The following is a 16,487-nucleotide window of genomic DNA, read 5'->3' on the forward strand; positions in this document are numbered from 1 at the left end:
GTTGTGATGCTGTACTATGTTGTGTGTGTCGCTGTGTCATGTAATGTGCCGCCTGTTGTGATGCTGTACTGCGTTATGTCTGCCTGCTTGGTGTGTCGCTGTGTCATGTCATGTGCCGCCTGTTGTGATGCTGTATTGCGTTATATCTGTCTGCTTGGTGTGTCGCTGTGTCATGTGCCGCCTGTTGTGATGCTGTACTGTGTTATGTCTGTCTGCTTGGTGTGTCGCTGTGTCATGTAATGTGCCGCCTGTTGTGATGCTGTATTGCGTTACATCTGTCTGCTTGGTGTGTCACTGTGTCATGTCATGTGCCGCCTGTTGTGATGCTGTACTGCGTTATGTCTGTCTGCTTGGTGTGTCGCTGTGTCATGTCATGTGCCGCCTGTTGTGATGCTGTACTGTGTTATATCTGCCTGCCTGGTGTGTCGCTGTGTCATGTAATGTGCAGCCTGTTGTGATGCTGTACTGCGTTATATCTGTCTGCTTGGTGTGTCGCTGTGTTATGTAATGTGCCGCCTGTTGCGATACTGTACTGTGTTATATCTGTCTGCTTGGTGTGTCGCTGTGTCATGTAATGTGCCGCCTGTTGTGATGCTGTACTGCGTTATATCTGTCTGCTTGGTGTGTCGCTGTGTCATGTAATGTGCCGCCTGTTGTGATGCTGTACTGTGTTATATCTGCCTGCCTGGTGTGTCGCTGTGTCATGTAATGTGCCGCATGTTGTGATGCTGTACTGCGTTATATCTGTCTGCCTGGTGTGTCGCTGTGTCATGTAATGTGCCGCCTGTTGTGATGCTGTACTACGTTATGTCTGTCTGCTTGGTGTGTCGCTGTGTCATGTCATGTGCCGCCTGTTGCGATACTGTACTATGTTATGTCTGTCTGCTTGGTGTGTCGCTGTGTCATGTAATGTGCCACCTATTGTGATGCTGTACTACGTTATGTGTGTCACTGTGTCATGTAATGTGCCCCCTGTTGTGATGCTGTATTGCGTTATATCTGTCTGCTTGGTGTGTCGCTGTGTCATGTGCCGCCTGTTGTGATGCTGTACTGTGTTATATCTGTCTGCTTGGTGTGTCGCTGTGTCATGTAATGTGCCGCCTGTTGTGATGCTGTATTGCGTTATATCTGTCTGCTTGGTGTGTCGCTGTGTCATGTAATGTGCCGCCTGTTGTGATGCTGCACTGCGTTATATCTGTCTGCTTGGTGTGTCATGTAATGTGCCGCCTGTTGTGATGCTGTATTGCGTTATGTCTGTCTGCTTGGTGTGTCGCTGTGTCATGTCATGTGCCGCCTGTTGTGATGCTGTATTGCGTTATGTCTGTCTGCTTGGTGTGTCGCTGTGTCATGTCATGTGCCGCCCGTTGTGATGCTGTACTGCGTTATATCTGTCTGCCTGGTGTGTCGCTTTGTCATGTGCCGCCTGTTGTGATGCTATACTACGTTATGTGTGTCTGCTTGGTGTGTCGCTGTGTCATGTAATGTGCCGCCTGTTGTGATGCTGTATTGCGTTATATCTGTCTGCTTGGTGTGTCATGTGCCGCCTGTTGTGATGCTGTATTGCGTTATGTGTGTCGCTGTGTCATGTAATGTGCCGCCTGTTGTGATGCTGTATTGCGTTTTCTCTAACGTCCTAGTGGATGCTGGGGACTCCGAAAGGACCATGGGGAATAGCGGCTCCGCAGGAGACTGGGCACAAAGTAAAAGCTTTAGGACTAGCTGGTGTGCACTGGCTCCTCCCCCCATGACCCTCCTCCAAGCCTCAGTTAAGATTTTGTGCCCGAACGAGAAGGGTGCAATCTAGGTGGCTCTCCTGAGCTGCTTAGAGTAAAAGTTTAAATAGGTTTTTTATTTTCAGTGAGACCTGCTGGCAACAGGCTCACTGCATCGAGGGACTAAGGGGAGAAGAAGTGAACTCACCTGCGTGCAGAGTGGATTGGGCTTCTTAGGCTACTGGACATTAGCTCCAGAGGGACGATCACAGGCCAAGCCATGGATGGGTCCCGGAGCCGCGCCGCCGGTCCCCTTACAGATGCTGAAGCAAGAAGAGGTCCATAAATCGGCGGCAGAAGACTTTCCTGTCTTCATAAGGTAGCGCACAGTACTGCAGCTGTGCGCCATTGCTCTCAGCACACTTCATACTCCGGTCACTGAGGGTGCAGGGCGCTGGGGGGGGGCGCCCTGGGAAGCAATGAATTTACCTTATTTGGCAAAAAATACATCACATATAGCTCCTGTGCTATATGGATGTATTTAACCCCTGCCAGTTTTCCAGTAAAAAGCGGGAGAAGAGCCCGCCGTGAAGGGGGCGGGGCCTATCTCCTCAGCACACAGCGCCATTTTTCCCACACAGCTCCGCTGGTAGGAAGGCTCCCAGAATCTCCCCTGCATCCTGCAACTACAGAAACAGGGTAAAAAAGAGAGGGGGGCACTTATTTGGCAAAATAACAGATATAAGCAGCTATAAGGGATAGACACTTATTGTAAGGTTGTCCCTATACATATATAGCGCTCTGGTGTGTGCTGGCAAACTCTCCCTCTGTCTCCCCAAGGGGCTAAGTGGGTCCTGTCCTCTATCAGAGCATTCCCTGTGTGTGAGCTGGGTGTCGGTACGTGTGTGTCGACATGTATGAGGAGGAAAATGATGTGGAGGCGGAGCAATTGCCTATAATGGTGATGTCACCCCCTAGGGAGTCGACACCTGAACGGATGGCCGTAATTAAGGAATTACGTGACAGTGTCGACACGTTACAGAAAACTGTTGACGACATGAGACAGCCGGCAGTTCAGTTAGTGCCTGTCCAGGCGTCTCAAACACCGTCAGGGGCTATTAAACGCCCGTTACCTCAGTGGGTCGACACGGACCCAGACACAGACACTGACTCTAGTGTCGACGGTGAAGAAACAAACGTATTTTCCAGTAGGGCCACACGTTACATGATCACGGCAATGAAGGAGGTTTTGCACATCTCTGATACTGCAAGTACCACAAAAAGGGGTATTATGTGGGGTGTGAAAAAACTACCCGTAGTTTTTCCTGAATCAGATGAATTGAATGAAGTGTGTGATGAAGCGTGGGTTACCCCCGACAAAAAACTGCTAATTTCTAAAAAATTATTGGCACTATATCCCTTCCCACCAGAGGTTAGGGCTCGTTGGGAAACACCCCCTAGGGTGGATAAGGCGCTCACACGCTTATCAAAACAAGTGGCGTTACCGTCTCCAGAAACGGCCGCCCTTAAGGAGCCAGCAGATAGGAGGCTGGAAAATATCCTTAAAAGTATATACACACATACTGGTGTTATACTGCGACCAGCAATCGCCTCAGCCTGGATGTGCAGTGCTGGGGTGGCTTGGTCGGATTCCCTGACTGAAAATATTGATACCCTGGACAGGGACAATATATTATTGACTATAGAGCATTTAAAGGATGCATTCCTATATATGCGAGATGCACAGAGAGACATTTGCACTCTGGCATCAAGAGTAAGTGCGATGTCCATTTCTGCCAGAAGAGGATTATGGACGCGACAGTGGTCAGGGGATGCGGATTCCAAACGGCATATGGAAGTATTGCCGTATAAAGGGGAGGAGTTATTTGGGGGCGGTCTATCGGACCTGGTGGCCACGGCAACGGCTGGGAAATCCACCTTTTTACCCCAAGTCACCTCGCAGCAGAAAAAGATACCGTCTTTTCAGGCTCAGTCCTTTCGTCCCCATAAGGGCAAGCGGGCAAAAGGCCACTCATATCTGCCCCGGGGCAGAGGAAGGGGAAAAAGACTGCAACAGACAGCTTCTTCCCACGAACAGAAGCCTTCCCCCGCTTCTGCCAAGTCCTCAGCATGACGCTGGGGCCTTACAAGCGGACTCAGGCACGGTGGGGGCCCGTCTCAAGAATTTCAGCGTGCAGTGGGCTCACTCGCAAGTGGACCCCTGGATCCTGCAGGTAGTATCTCAGGGGTACAAATTGGAATTCGAGACGTCTCCCCCTCGCCGGTTCCTGAAGTCTGCTTTACCAACGTCTACCCCCGACAGGGAGGCGGTATTGGAAGCCATTCACAAGCTGTATTCCCAGCAAGTGATAATCAAGGTACCCCTCCTACAACAGGGAAAGGGGTATTACTCCACGCTGTTTGTGGTACCGAAGCCGGACGGCTCGGTGAGACCCATTTTAAATCTGAAAGCCTTGAACACTTACATAAAAAGGTTCAAGTTCAAGATGGAGTCACTCAGAGCAGTGATAGCGAACCTGGAAGAAGGGGACTACATGGTGTCTCTGGACATCAAGGATGCTTACCTCCATGTCCCAATTTGCCCTTCTCACCAAGGGTACCTCAGGTTTGTGGTACAGAACTGTCACTATCAGTTTCAGACGCTGCCGTTTGGATTGTCCACGGCACCCCGGGTCTTTACCAAGGTAATGGCCGAAATGATGATTCTTCTTCGAAGAAAAGGCGTCTTAATTATCCCTTACTTGGACGATCTCCTGATAAGGGCACGGTCCAGAGAACAGTTAGAGGTTGGAGTAGCACTATCTCAAATAGTACTACGACAGCACGGATGGATTCTAAATATTCCAAAATCGCAGCTGATTCCGACGACACGTCTGCTGTTCCTAGGGATGATTCTGGACACAGTACAGAAAAAGGTGTTTCTCCCGGAAGAGAAAGCCAGGGAGTTATCCGACCTAGTCAGGAAACTCCTAAGACCAGGCCAGGTGTCAGTGCATCAGTGCACAAGGGTCCTGGGAAAGATGGTGGCTTCTTACGAAGCGATTCCATTCGGCAGATTCCACGCAAGAACTTTTCAGTTGGATCTGCTAGACAAATGGTCCGGATCGCATCTTCAAATGCATCAGCGGATAACCCTGTCTCCAAGGACAAGGGTGTCTCTCCTGTGGTGGTTACAGAGTGCTCATCTCCTAGATTGCCGCAGATTCGGCATTCAGGATTGGGTCCTGGTGACCACGGATGCCAGCCTGAGAGGCTGGGGAGCAGTCACACAGGGAAAAAATTTCCAGGGCTTGTGGTCAAGCATGGAAACGTCACTTCACATAAATATCCTGGAACTAAGGGCCATTTACAATGCCCTAAGTCAGGCAAGGCCTCTGCTTCAGGGTCAGCCTGTATTGATCCAGTCGGACAACATCACGGCAGTCGCCCACGTAAACAGACAGGGCGGCACAAGAAGCAGGAGGGCAATGACGGAAGTAACAAGGATTCTTCGCTGGGCGGAAAATCATGTGATAGCACTGTCAGCAGTGTTCATTCCGGGAGTGGACAACTGGGAAGCAGACTTCCTCAGCAGACACGATCTTCACCCGGGGGAGTGGGGACTTCACCCAGAAGTCTTCCACATGATTGTAAACCGTTGGGAAAAACCAAAGGTGGACATGATGGCGTCTCGCCTCAACAAAAAACTGGACAGATATTGCTCTAGGTCAAGGGACCCTCAGGCAATAGCTGTGGACGCTCTGGTAACACCGTGGGTGTACCGGTCAGTGTATGTGTTCCCTCCTCTTCCTCTCGTACCAAAAGTACTGAGAATCATAAGAAGGAGAGGAGTAAAGACTATACTCGTGGCTCCGGATTGGCCAAGAAGGACTTGGTACCCGGAAATTCAAGAGATGCTCACGGAAGACCCGTGGCCTCTACCTCTAAGACAGGACCTGCTCCAGCAGGGACCATGTCTGTTCCAAGACTTACCGCGGCTGCGTTTGACGGCATGGCGGTTGAACGCCGGATCCTGAAGGAAAAAAGGCATTCCGGATGAAGTCATCCCTACCCTGATCAAAGCCAGGAAGGATGTAACTGTACAACATTATCACCGTATTTGGCGTAAATATGTTGCGTGGTGCGAGGCCAGGAAGGCCCCTACGGAGGAATTTCAACTGGGTCGATTCCTGCATTTCCTGCAAACAGGACTGTCTATGGGCCTCAAATTAGGGTCCATTAAGGTTCAAATTTCGGCCCTGTCGATATTCTTCCAAAAAGAACTAGCTTCTGTTCCTGAAGTTCAGACGTTTGTCAAGGGAGTACTGCATATACAGACTCCTTTTGTGCCTCCAGTGGCACCTTGGGATCTCAATGTACAGTAGTGTTGGGATTCCTAAAATCACATTGGTTTGAACCACTCACCACTGTGGACTTGAAATATCTCACGGACAGGGCAGAATTGAGGACTCGTCCTCAATTTCTCCCTAAGGTGGTTTCAGCATTTCACTTAAACCAACCTATTGTGGTGCCTGCGGCTACTAGGGACTTGGAGGATTCCAAGTTGCTGGACGTAGTCAGGGCCCTGAAAATATATGTTTCCAGGACGGCTGGAGTCAGAAAATCTGACTCGCTGTTTATCCTGTATGCACCCAACAAGCTGGGTGCTCCTGCTTCTAAGCAGACGATTGCTCGTTGGATTTGTAGTACAATTCAGCTTGCACATTCTGTGGCAGGCCTGCCACAGCCAAAATCTGTAAAAGCCCATTCCACACGGAAAGTGGGCTCATCTTGGGCGGCTGCCCGAGGGGTCTCGGCTTTACAACTTTGCCGAGCAGCTACTTGGTCAGGGGCAAACACGTTTGCTAAATTCTACAAATTTGATACCCTGGCTGAGGAGGACCTGGAGTTCTCTCATTCGGTGCTGCAGAGTCATCCGCACTCTCCCGCCCGTTTGGGAGTTTTGGTATAATCCCCATGGTCCTTTCGGAGTCCCCAGCATCCACTAGGACGTTAGAGAAAATAAGAATTTACTTACCGATAATTCTATTTCTCATAGTCCGTAGTGGATCCTGGGCGCCCATCCCAAGTGCGGATTGTCTGCATTACTTGTACATAGTTATTGTTACAAAAATCGGGTTATTGTTGTTGTGAGCCATCTTTTCAGAGGCTCCTCTGTTATCATGCTGTTAACTGGGTTCAGATCACATGTTGTACGGTGTGATTGGTGTGGCTGGTATGAGTCTTACCCGGGATTCAAAATCCTTCCTTATTGTGTACGCTCGTCCGGGCACAGTATCCTAACTGAGGCTTGGAGGAGGGTCATGGGGGGAGGAGCCAGTGCACACCAGCTAGTCCTAAAGCTTTTACTTTGTGCCCAGTCTCCTGAGGAGCCGCTATTCCCCATGGTCCTTTCGGAGTCCCCAGCATCCACTACGGACTATGAGAAATAGAATTATCGGTAAGTAAATTCTTATTATATCTGTCTGCTTGGTGTGTCGCTGTGTCATGTAATGTGCCGCCTGTTGTGATGTTGTACTAGGTTATGCGTGTCGCTGTGTCATGTAATGTGCCGCCTGTTGTGATGCTGTACTGTGTGTTATAATGAGTGCTGCGTGTGTCGCAGTCGTTTCTTTTTGAATTGGAAATAATTGCTTTTGTTATCTTTCAATGTAATGTATCCACAATATATTCTCAAAGCTGTCATACAATTGTGTCACTTTACACAGAACTGACCTAAAAACCCCATATCACACCAGTTAGATTGCTGTTCTGCATACCAGGCCCCTCCCCAAACGTTAATTCACCCCTTTTGTTTTCTAAAGTGACTGGTATTAACAATTTAGCAAAATGCACGCAGCTACTAAAAGCGACTGTGAAGATAAGGGGCCCCTAGAATGTGGCCCTGTAATACTTATTACCAGAGTGCTTATGGTTCTAGCTCCCTTATCAATATAGTAAAATATGTATGCAACCGTATTAAGAACTAAAGGTATTTTGGACAGGAATATGCTCATACAGGAAGCTTGTGTTCTGCTTCCTTACAGCTAATGGGGGATGGTACCAGGGGGTTTAATTAGTCATCCGCTAATGACCGGAGAATCTACGCTAAACGATGTGTGTTCCCAGCGATGGCACAATACATCGCACTGTTCCCTGGGACGTCCCATTAGGCATGCAGCACGCCCAACAGGACGACCCAGGGAAAAGCCTGCGGGAGCGCATGGTCACCGGTACACACTGAGTGGTGTGGCTGGTTATATATCGTTCCGATCTGTGTCGGAACAATATATTGTCTGATTAATCACCTAGTGTGTACCCGGCTATTGGGGCTGCTCTGACATCTGCTTATCAGTGCAAGGGGTATGTGTGTAATGCTGGGCGTACACACTACAATTATCTGGCCGTTCCGCCCGATATCATGGGATTGGCCAGTTAATTGCTCCATGTATGTGGCCGTCCAACCTGAAAATACCGATCCGTTGAGCATGCCGGAACGTCTAGCATGTCCCTCCAATGCAGTATTTTCAAGTGTCACGTTGGCCGCATCGGTCAGTGTATGCCCTGCCGTGGATGATCGACAGGGGAATGGGGAAATGTTTCCTCCCTGGGGGCGGAGCCCCGATATCAGGTGACCTACACAGTTATCCAGATAACACTATATGCGGGATTCAATTCTTTTCACCCCTTTCCACACCCATTCTGTTTCTGCCCTCGGGGGCGTGGTATCATTATTTCAGCTCGCTAGCCCCGGAGTAGCGAGGCACCCAACTCTTTACACAGCTAAACCTGATCACTATGGGCGCAATATGCGCGATAATGGAGATTGTTTTAGAAAGGAAATTGGGCGTGATATATCATTTGAATCCCACCTTTTCTGTTACATTGTAGGCGGCCAAACGTGGTCCTCAAGGCACCCCAACAGTCCAGGTTTTAGGTATAACCATGGCTCAGCATAGATGGTTAAATCAAATTGACTAAGGTGCTAATTAAGTCACCTGTGACCAAGCCTGGATACATTTAAAACCAGGACCGTTGGGGTGCCTTGAGGACCACGTTTGGGAACCTCTACCTTAGTATAACAATGCATAATCCGTCAATCATTGCCTGCTTGTTATTCATGGAACCATAAGATGCTGTGTATTTCTTTTTCTCTGTTTGTCAAATCCAAAAACCCAAATGTGAACCTTCCTTTTCAGTGACCAGGAGCCCCCCTATTCCATGATCACGCTACACGAAATGGCTGAAACAGGTACTTCCGTCCTCCTATCTTACCTCTAACCTCCATGTCGGCTGTGCTTTACAGTCTTTTCACGTTCCTTCCGTACCTGCCCAGGCTGGAATGTTCTCCCTTACAATAATAAGATATTAGCATGTATAAAACGGGTAATTGATGCAAGGGACGAGAGTGTTATACTTCCATTATATAAATCACTAGTGAGACCACATCTTGAATACTGTGTGCAATTTTTGGCACCATATTAATAAAAAAGGATATCCTGGAGCTAGAAAAGGTTCAGAGGCGGGCAACCAAACTAATCAAGGGCATGGAGACGCTGGAATACGAGGAAAGGCTTGCAAGGCTAGGCATGTTTACATTGGAAAAGAGGAGACTAAGAGGGGACATGATCAACATCTACAAATATATAAGGGGACAATACACAGAGCTCGGGAGGGACCTGTTTTCAATAAGATCAGCACAGAGGACACGTGGTCACTCGCTTAGGTTAGAGGAGTTTCCGCACATTGAGGCGAAAAGGTTTTTTGACAGTAAGGACAATACGTGTTTGGAATTTCCTGCCTGAGAGAGTAGTAATGGCGGACTCAGTCAACACCTTTAAGAATGGGTTACATAAATTCCTATTGGATAAAGATATTCAGGGTTATGGTGCGTAGTCACGCATTAAAGTTAATATAACTAGTCCTAACATAAAAATAATTAGTCCTATAATAAGACTGCATAGGAGACCACAAATAGGTTGAACGCGATGGACAATTGTCTTTTTTTCAAACTTAGTTACTGTGTTACTATGTAATATAAGCGCATGACTATTCTTTTCCCTATGACTTGCTAATCTACATTAGGATGTTTATTTCTCGTTTGCATTATTCCGTTACTCTCTCTGCTTTCTTGACGCAGATAACGGCTGGCTGGATGTGGTGCAGTCCCTCATTAGGGTCATTCCATTAGAAGATCCCTTGGGTCCAGCTGTCATTACATTGTTGCTGGATGAATGTCCATTGCCAACAAAGGTAGGTGCGATCTGTTTCTCCTCTGCTATGGATGTGAATAATGCTGAACACCCGGCTGCCAGGGGAACGTGACTGTGCAGGAATCACTCCTATAAAAACCTACCGTGTTGATTTGGCAACTTACTAATGATCGGTTAGGTGAAAGCTTTCACTGGCATGAGACTTTCTCTGGAGTGTAAGGGTTAACTGAGAGTGAGTTTTATTGGATTTGTTTTTATTTCTGCCACCTGACACGGGCGGAGTCCGAGCGTCTTGTTCTTTTATACATGAGTATTGTGTTTTATATTGGTTCTTCGTCTTACCAGGTTAGTTTTGTGTTACGGCGCTTTTAGGTGAGTCAGATATTTAGAAGTGTAAAGAAATATGATACTGACGTCCTGCACACAGCTGAATGTTACAGTGATTTAAAGGGGGTGTCCACCATTGCTTTAACCCCTGCACCATAGGGGCTCGGCTCCTGTCCATCCTGTTGTATACCTTTTGGTGGGGGATTCCCATCCATCTTTCCCACTCCTTTACCAGCACTTGCAGCGGGTACAACCAAAGTCTTCAGACTGGATTGATCGCTCGTGTCCAATCAGGAGCCACATTCGCTTCTTACACGCTGTGTAAGTAGTTTAGTGCTCCCTCCTAGGTCTCTGTGCTGATGCTTGCAGCTTTCTCCTCTCCCAGCCTGGACAGTGTGTGCGGCTGCAGCCTGGGAGTCACAGCCAGGGGGTAGGTAAGACTGGCGTACGGAGGGGTACAAGGTTACGGTGGAATTCCTGAGGATTCTGAAGGATTGTTATTGTAATTTCTGCAGCGGGGTACACTGGGATTCCACAGGGAATAACATCGGGGTGTAGAGTTGGATCTTGATCCGAGGCACCAACAGGCTAAAGCTTTGACCAGGATGCATTGCACTGCCTCCTCTATAGTCCTGCCTCCAGGCACTGGAGCTCAGTTTGTAAGTTGGTGCCTGTGTAACAGGTCACTAACAGGTGGGGCTGCGCTAGGCAGCCCTGAAAAGAGCTTTTTAAGAAGACTTCAAGGGCTGCAGCACTTTCTATGTCAGTCTGACATATCGTGCTTCGGCTCCATCACCTCCCCCAGCAGCGCTGCATACTCCCGCGGCCTGTTTCCCGGGTACTTGTAGCGGAGGCGCACCGGACTTCAGGCACACACCACTGACGCTCTCCTGGATCGCGTGGCTGCACATCAGGGAGGAGGTAAGAGGGGCCCCCAAGTGGGACCCGCTGGTAAATCGCAGTCCTAGGAGACGGACCGCGCCGCTGGCGTGGACACTGTACTGCACAGGGACCCCACTATATCCACCAGGGCAGCAGGGAGCACAGGTCGGATTTACTAAAATCCGTTTAATATAGGCTCCATAGTACCCGGTGGTGAGGCCCAGCAGAGGGGATAAGGCGCTGACCTGTAGCCCCTCCCCCAGCTCCGGGCGCCATCTACTGCTGGTGTTCCCGCCCTGGAGCTGCATTTCTCTCTCCCTCAATCCCTGACAGATTTTTGCACCATCTTCACTACTAGCTAGGCTGATCTCCGAGGGTGGTCTTCAGTTTGCCGGCTGTCGGGATCCCGACGCACAGTATACCGGCGCCGGAATCCCGACTCCTGGCATCCCGACACCTTTTCTCCCTCTTGGGGGTCCACGACCCCCCAGGAGGGAGAATAGATAGCGTGGTGCACGCCACCGTGCCCGCAAGGGGCTCATTTGCGCTCGCCCAGCTGTCGGTATGCCGGCGGTCGGGATTCCGGCGCCGGGAGCCCGGCCGCCGGCATACCATACTACACCCGATCTCCGGGACTGCAGGGCTCTTTCTCCTCTGTAAAGCTGCCTGTCTCATCAGCGCTGTGCATTTACAGGCACTTAAGTATTCTACATGTCATTTTAGACAGTGTTCGTTAAGAACAAGTGTGCTGCTATCTGAATATTTAGTACAAGTATTCTGTGATATACATCCAGTATCTACTGTGCATTGTTATATCTATACTCATACATATTTATAATGTAGTTTTACTAGTCCAGTGCAGTTTTGTTTATCTGTAATAACTTCTGTATTGTACATGTGACTGAGTGTGCCTGTAGCTGCTGTGTGGATTCCATTCTCCTGTATCACATATTGCTATCACTATATTCTGTACCCTTAGGGGCTAAGTGCGTCAGGATCCCATATATATATATATATATATATATATATATATATATATATATATATATATATATATATGTATAGTGTTACACAGAATATACAATTGGGTATTTTTACTGTGTATTTCAGTCACCTCATACCGCTTAAATCCTATGTTTGTGCCCTGTATTTACTGTCACATAGGGAGTTATTTGCAGGTATTGTGTTTGTCTGGCTATATTGTACTGTTACGCTCTAAGGCTACATTCCCTATAATGTCTGCCACACAGGGCGGGAAATCCGCGGACGCTTCTGCATCATGCAGGGCTAGCATCACGGATTTACCCAAGGGGGAAGTTTTAGCTGCTGGTTCAGACGCTGAGTGCCATACACCCAGTCAACCTGCAGCAACTGTGGCCAATCAGGACCCACCCTGGGCAGCGTTCTCAAGTCTGCTGACTACACTTGTGACAAATCTTACGCCCCGTGTGGGGCCTCCTGTGTCAGCCACATATTGTCCCTGTAGTTAATCCTTCCTGGGCGGATACTCTGTCTACCCAATTACAACAATTAAATCAATCTTTGGTTAGACAAAAGTCTACCCCACGCCCCTCTGGGGCTAAGGGGTCCTCTAAGTGGGCCATTTCTTCCTTACAATCCACTAATATTTTGGATAATTCTTCCGATGAGGATGGGGAATATACTGTTCCGTTAGACACTGATACAGTCGCTTCTGATGAGGAATCTACAACCCAGGTTGATGTTCCTGACCTAGTGGAGGCTATTAAGCCAATTCTTGAAATAGATGATGACACTGAGCCTACTACTGCGTCTAAGAAACCTGATAAATTCAAACGTCAGAAGGTTGCTAAATTAATTCTTACCACATTCTGACCATTTAATTGACATACGTCAGGAATCCTGGTCATCTCCAGGAAAGAAGTTTTCCTTGTCTAAAAAGATGCTAGCTCGTTATCCTATCCTTGCGAAGTTGAGTAACAAGTGGGAAACTCCACCGCCGGTGTCGCACGTTTTGTGGTGTCATCTACTCTGCCTGTCACCACTGTCACCTCACTGAAGGAACCGAAGGATAAGCGTGTGGAGGGATGCCTGAAGTCTATTTACTCTCTTACTGGTGCGGTACATAGACCCACTATGGCAGCCTCCTGGGCAGCGAAAGGAATTGAAGCATGGGTTCAGGCAATTAAGGATGAGTTGCCTCAGGATTTTTCTGACACTGCCAGACAATATCTGCCTTATATTACCACAACCTCCCACTATATTCAGGAGGCGGCCTTTGATGCAGGTGTAATGGCGGCCAAGGCATCTACTACGTCTATCCTGGCTCGTCGAATTATGTGGTTGATGTCCTGGAAGGTGGATCTGGACTCCAAAAAGACCTTGGAGGTGCTCCCTTTTAAGGGAGACATCCTATTTGGGTAGTGTCTGAAGATTGTAACTGACTTGGCTACTTCTAAGACTGCGTATCTCCCAAAATACTAATCCTTCTGCACCGAAGGCTAAGAGTACCACCTTTCGTTCCTTTCGACCTCCAGGAAAAGCAAAGGGTCAGGCGTATCCGCGACAGGCTCGTGCTTCCAAAACCACTAAGCCTAAGTCTAAACAATCCTGGGCCACCCGTCAGCCTGCTTCCAAACAAGACAAGCCTGCTGCATGACGGGGCGGGCCTCCCCCTGGGGGACCTCAGGGTGGGAGGCCGACTTCTGCAGTTCGCCCAGGCCTGGTTAAAGACCACTTCGAACGCCTGGGTGCGGGAAGTTGTCTCTCACGGGTACGCAATCTCTTTCAAGAGACGTCCCCCTCGCCAGTTTTGCACAACGGTTATCCCTGCGGATCCGTTAAAGGCGCAAACTCTACACTTGGTTGTACAATCCCTCCTGGATACAGGATTGGTAGTGCCGATACCTCTGTCTCAGAGAGGCAGGGGTTACTATTCGACCCTGTTTCTAGTTATGAAGCCAAATGGGTCCTTCAGGCCTATATTCAACCTCAAATCATTGAACAAGTTTGTGAGAGTATCCAAATTCTGTATGGAAACTTTGCGCTCCATAGTGCTGGCCATGGAACCCGAAGACTACAGGATGCTTACCTGCACCTGTCTATTGCCTGGACATACAGGATGCTTACCTGCACCTACCTATTGCCATGTCGCATCAGCAATATCTGCAGTTTGCAATTGGCAACCTACATTATCAATTCCAGGCTCTGCCTTTTGGATTGGCCATGGTCCCTTGGATCTTCACCAAGGTCATGGCCGTGATGACTGCTCTTCTCCGCCGTCAGGGTATCAGGATACTGGCGTATCTGGACGACTTGCTGATCCTGGCGAACTCCCAAGAGGTTCTCCTCAGTCATCTGGAACTGACAGTCCATTTCCTACAATCCCATGGGTGGCTCATCAACTGGAAAAAGTCCTCGCTGGTTCCTGCTCGGAGCATGGTGCACCTGGGGGCACTACTGGACACACATAACCAACGATTGTTTTTGTCTCCAGAGAAATTCCAGAAACTTCAGGACAGTATCATATATTTCCTCTCTCGCCCAAGAGTGTCGATACACCCGGCGATGCAAGTACTAGGCCTCATGGTGCCGGCTTTCGACATGGTAGAGTACGCTCAATTTCATTCCCGCCCTCTGCAGAAGTTACTCCTTTCCAAGTGGGACGGCCTGCCTCATCGGATCAGGTCTCAAATGATCTCCTTAACTCCGGAGGTTCGTCTGTCACTGAGCTGGTGGCTACAGGACCAACAGTTGAGCAGGGGCTGTCCCTTCTCAATCTATAACTGGGTCCTCCTGACAACGGCTGCTAGTCTGTGGGGTTGGGGCGCGGTGTTGGAGCAACACTCTCTCCATGGTCGGTGGACCAGGGAGGAGTCTATCCTCCCAATAAACATTCTAGAATTGCGGGCAGTGTTCAATGCGTTGACACTGGCCCTGCCTTTAGTACAGATCACGCCCGTTCAAGTACAATCAGACAATGCCACCATGGTGGCGTACATAAATCATCAAGGCGGCATTCGAAGCCACATGGCAATGCTGGCAGTATCAAAAATCCTCCGTTAGGTGGAACGCCATCTGCCAGCAATATCGGCAGTGTTCATCCCCAGAGTCTTCAACTGGGAAGTGGATTTCCTCATTCATCAGGGCGTTCACGCCGGAGAGTGGAGTCTTCTTCCGGAAGTCTTTCAACGCCTAGTGGACAAGTGGGGCCTACCAGACGTAGACCTGATGGCGTCTCGACACAATCACAAGGTTCCAGTCTTTGGATCAAGGACAAGGGATCCTCAAGCAGCGTTTGTGGACGCACTGGCAATTCCATGGTACTTACGGCTGCCATACGTGTTCCCGCCAGTGTCACTCCTGCCCAGGGTACTTCGGAAGTTCAAGCAAGAAAAAGGAATACTAATTCTAGTCGCTCCAGTGTGGCCCAGACGCCATTGGTTCTCAGACCTTCAGGGTCTATCGATAGAGCGTCCTTTTCTTTTTCCTCAATGCCCAGACCTCCTCGTTCAGGGCTCTTGTGTCTTTCCAGACCTGGCCAGACTGGCTTTGACGGTGTGGCTCTTGAAGCTTCACTGCTGAGGGCTAAGAGATTCTCTGAGGCGGTTATTCAAACTATGTTGAAGGCCCACAAACCGACTTCTGCACGGATTTATTACAGGGTCTGGAATTCTTTTTTCACATGGTGTGCTGCTAAGGATTATGATGCCTATTCATTCAGAACTTCTAGGCTTTTGGCTTTTCTGCAACAATGCCTAGATTTAGGCCTTCATCTGGCCTCCCTCAAGGTTCATATATATGCCTTGTCGGTGTGGTTTCAGAGGAAAATTGCATCCATTCCTGACGTTCGTACTTTCACTCATGGTGTTTTAAGGATTCAGCCTCCCTGTGTCCCTCCTGTGGCTCCATGGGATCTGTCTGTTGTCTTAAATGCCCTGCAAGAGTCTCCATTCGAACCTCTTGAGTCTGTGGATCTTAAATTTCTTCCACTTGAGGTTATGTTTTTATTGGCTATTGCCTCTGCTAGGAGGGTGTCGGACTTAGGCGCTTTGTCCTGTCGTCCACCCTTTCTGATTCTTCACCGTGACCGGGCAGTTCTGCGAACTCGCCCTGGTTATCTACCTAAGGTGGCATCATCTTTTCATCTTAACCAAGAGATTGTGGTTCCGGTTTTTATCTCTTCTGGTTTGTCCTCCAAAGAGCGGTCTCTGGATGTGGTGCGCGCTCTCCGTATTTACTGAGAGAGGACTGCCTCCCTCAGGAGGTCCGATACCCTTTTTGTACTTTTTGGTTTTCAGAAACGTGGCTGGCCTGCAAATAAGCAAACCTTGGCCAGATGGATTAGAATGGTGATTGCACAAGCCTATGCACA

General features: G+C 48.9%; 1 protein-coding gene across 2 annotated transcripts in view; it reads left to right on the forward strand.

The window, feature by feature from the left end:
• Window positions 1-16,487, forward strand: part of RSPRY1 (ring finger and SPRY domain containing 1) — an 83,418-nt gene that overhangs the window by 9,453 nt on the left and 57,478 nt on the right. For both annotated transcript variants that reach the window (XM_063945756.1, XM_063945757.1), the window contains exons 3-4: window positions 8,912-8,964; window positions 9,853-9,965. In XM_063945756.1, coding sequence (XP_063801826.1) covers window positions 8,912-8,964; window positions 9,853-9,965 — 166 coding nt within the window. The remainder of the gene's footprint in view (window positions 1-8,911; window positions 8,965-9,852; window positions 9,966-16,487) is intronic.

The sequence above is a fragment of the Pseudophryne corroboree genome, chromosome 11, assembly GCF_028390025.1.
Source record: "Pseudophryne corroboree isolate aPseCor3 chromosome 11, aPseCor3.hap2, whole genome shotgun sequence".
Classification (NCBI taxonomy): Eukaryota; Metazoa; Chordata; class Amphibia; order Anura; family Myobatrachidae; genus Pseudophryne; species Pseudophryne corroboree.